General features: G+C 35.4%; 1 protein-coding gene across 1 annotated transcript in view; it reads right to left on the bottom strand.

Annotated features, from left to right (window-relative positions):
* LOC138041265 (filamin-A-like) overlaps positions 1–801 on the bottom strand; it is a 2608-nt gene extending 1807 nt beyond the window's left edge. The window contains exon 1 of the mRNA XM_068887034.1: positions 590–801. Within this exon, the coding sequence (XP_068743135.1) occupies positions 590–619 (30 nt within the window). The 5' untranslated portion in view covers positions 620–801. The remainder of the gene's footprint in view (positions 1–589) is intronic.
* Positions 802–2500: the final 1699 nt, after the last annotated feature.

Consider the following 2500-nt stretch of genomic DNA (forward strand, 5'->3'; position numbering starts at 1 on the left):
TTCGCGAAACATCCTTCAATGGAATTTATAGTGGGTTAGATAATTAATATTTCTCAGCTTAAATTTGATTCATCACTCTTAGTTTACTTCCTGCAAAGCGTCTCAAAAAACAAATATTCACAGCTAAGTGCTTCATCACCAAATTACCTCTCCCAAGGATCCACTACTGACAAAAAATTATTTTAGACGCTTCAAAGATAACTCGAAACGTTATATTGCAGTAATAATAGTTAAAAATGTATGATTCCGTAGCTGAAACTGCTTTCCGCGAAGAATCTCTTCTCTCTCTTCGTTTCATGGGAAGTATTTCAGTCGGGAATAATTTTTAACTGTAAACAAAGTATGGACTAGTTATAATTTGCAATATTAACTTATATATTAAAGACGTAAAATCAGCGAGTTTGTCTTTATATTTGAGTCATTTTGTCAGACTTTGAACCAGTCTGGTCTTCAATTATTTCCGCCTGTGAGCTTGTTGCTCGCAGTTTAGTACAGTAGTTGGGAGTAAAAGTGTATATTAGTTTGGCAGCTGAATTTTTTACTGAATTGGAATATGACAGGTAAAATATTGTTCTCACTTTTTACCTACCACTGGCATAAATTTGCACGCAAAGGCCATTGGAGTGTTGCGACGAGAGATGAAGACAAATTGCTGTTTAAAATTCACAGTTTCGGTTTTCCTCGATTGTTCAGCAGAACACTCTGGTAGGCACTGTACGAACGGTAAATTACAATATTCTTCGGAGAATACATTGACACGCAATTTGAATATACAATAGTACACCCTTGAAAATAATTTCCGAGCCAACAAAGCTTTTAAAAGCTGTCAAATGAAAATTGATAAGTGAAAAACGATGTCGTGGGTGTAAATAAGACTGAAAAAATATCTTTCATTTAGGTATTGTGATGGAACAGAAATAAAAAAAATATGAACTCAGATTACTTAGTACCTCAGTGGCAAACTGATTCATTTTTCTATGTTTTTTAACCAAAGAGGAGAGAAGCGTGAAGTGCAATTAATGATGTCGTGATCGGAGCAAGTTAAAAAAGGCTTTGATGTTGTAAGTCGTGATATTTCCGAATTTTTAAACGCCTTCAAATTTTCAATGTTGATCTTTCATTGGTTGGTGTGGACATCGCTAATATATGGAAATTGAGGGAGCTTTATCTTCATTAAAAGGCGAGCTTCTGATTTGGCCTTTCTTGTAAGGCAAAGTGCCGAAGGCCGAAGTTAAGCAGTTCAATCAAGGTAAACAGCTAACAAACTGTCTCGTGTGAAAAATGATTTCAAATAGAAAACGAGCGAACGTCGTTCATTATAATTAATTGACTTGGAAAAATTATACAGTTACCGAGCACTTTTCGCGCTAGCATTGAGAGCCAAGTTGAACGTTTACACAGAAAGTACATATGTAATCGTTCATTTTGAAAATAACCTACTAAAAGTTGCTCGAAATACAAAGACGTGACTTAAAATAAAAAAGGAGTTTCTAAATACAATTAAAAACAAGGCTCTGAGTGTGTTTTTAACTATTCGAGTGGAATAACAACTTGCCGAGATTTTGGCAGGATTCTCAAATATAAGACTTGAAAACAATTCGAAAAAAAAAATCGTATTGTGCAAACATGAGCTATTGACAATTTGACCGAAAAGGCAAAAATCTATAAAAAATTCAACACGATTTTTGACATCATTTGAAAAAAATGAAAGTAAGTCTATTTTCTTCAGTTGTACTACCACAAGCAAATATAAAGCAACAACAGTCGGATTTTCCTATAGCATATGTCAACAAATGCTACTGCTTTTAATTTTAAATTCTTATTCTTATATTCGTGCATGTAGACTAACACATTCTGAGGGTGGCCTCTCTTGGCGTCTGATTGGATAGTATGTGACACGTATCAATAGCGGTCAAACGTTTAGGTCTTGCTGTTAAGCCTCACTCATTTTTCCATCGTGATTTTGGTATCGTTAGTGTGGTTTTATTATTCCCAAGTTACTTGAGATTTCCTCTCACAAACTAAACCTTGCCAAGTTTCTCCCCACTCCGGCTCCCTAAACAAGTTGTACGGGTGGTACAGGGTTTTTGACAGTTTTGTAAAGTAGCGGACAAATTTCTGAAAGCATCGGACGTGACAAGGCGCTTTGCGAGCGGCGAAGCTTATTTCCCTTTCGTAAACAAGCAATGCCATTTTTGACCTTCGATTCCATTCTTTTTCTTCGGTTAGCTTTCAATAAATTGTTAACGTTAGCTTCATTTAAATGCTTTAAAATTACAATATTGCAACCGTTGTTTCGGTAGTTTATAGGTTAAGTATGGAGGTATATCTATGACAAAATTCAATGATCAGTATTTGAAATAAAATCGTCCAAATCATGAATGCATCAATCTAAACTGAATAGCGACAAGCCGATTCTGCAAATGGCTATCACGGAAAGAGGCTTAACACAAAGAGGCATAACGCAAACGCAAACCACCATAACGCAAATAGGGATCAC

The sequence above is a fragment of the Montipora capricornis genome, chromosome 3 (assembly GCF_036669925.1).
Source record: "Montipora capricornis isolate CH-2021 chromosome 3, ASM3666992v2, whole genome shotgun sequence".
NCBI classification, from domain to species: Eukaryota; Metazoa; Cnidaria; class Anthozoa; order Scleractinia; family Acroporidae; genus Montipora; species Montipora capricornis.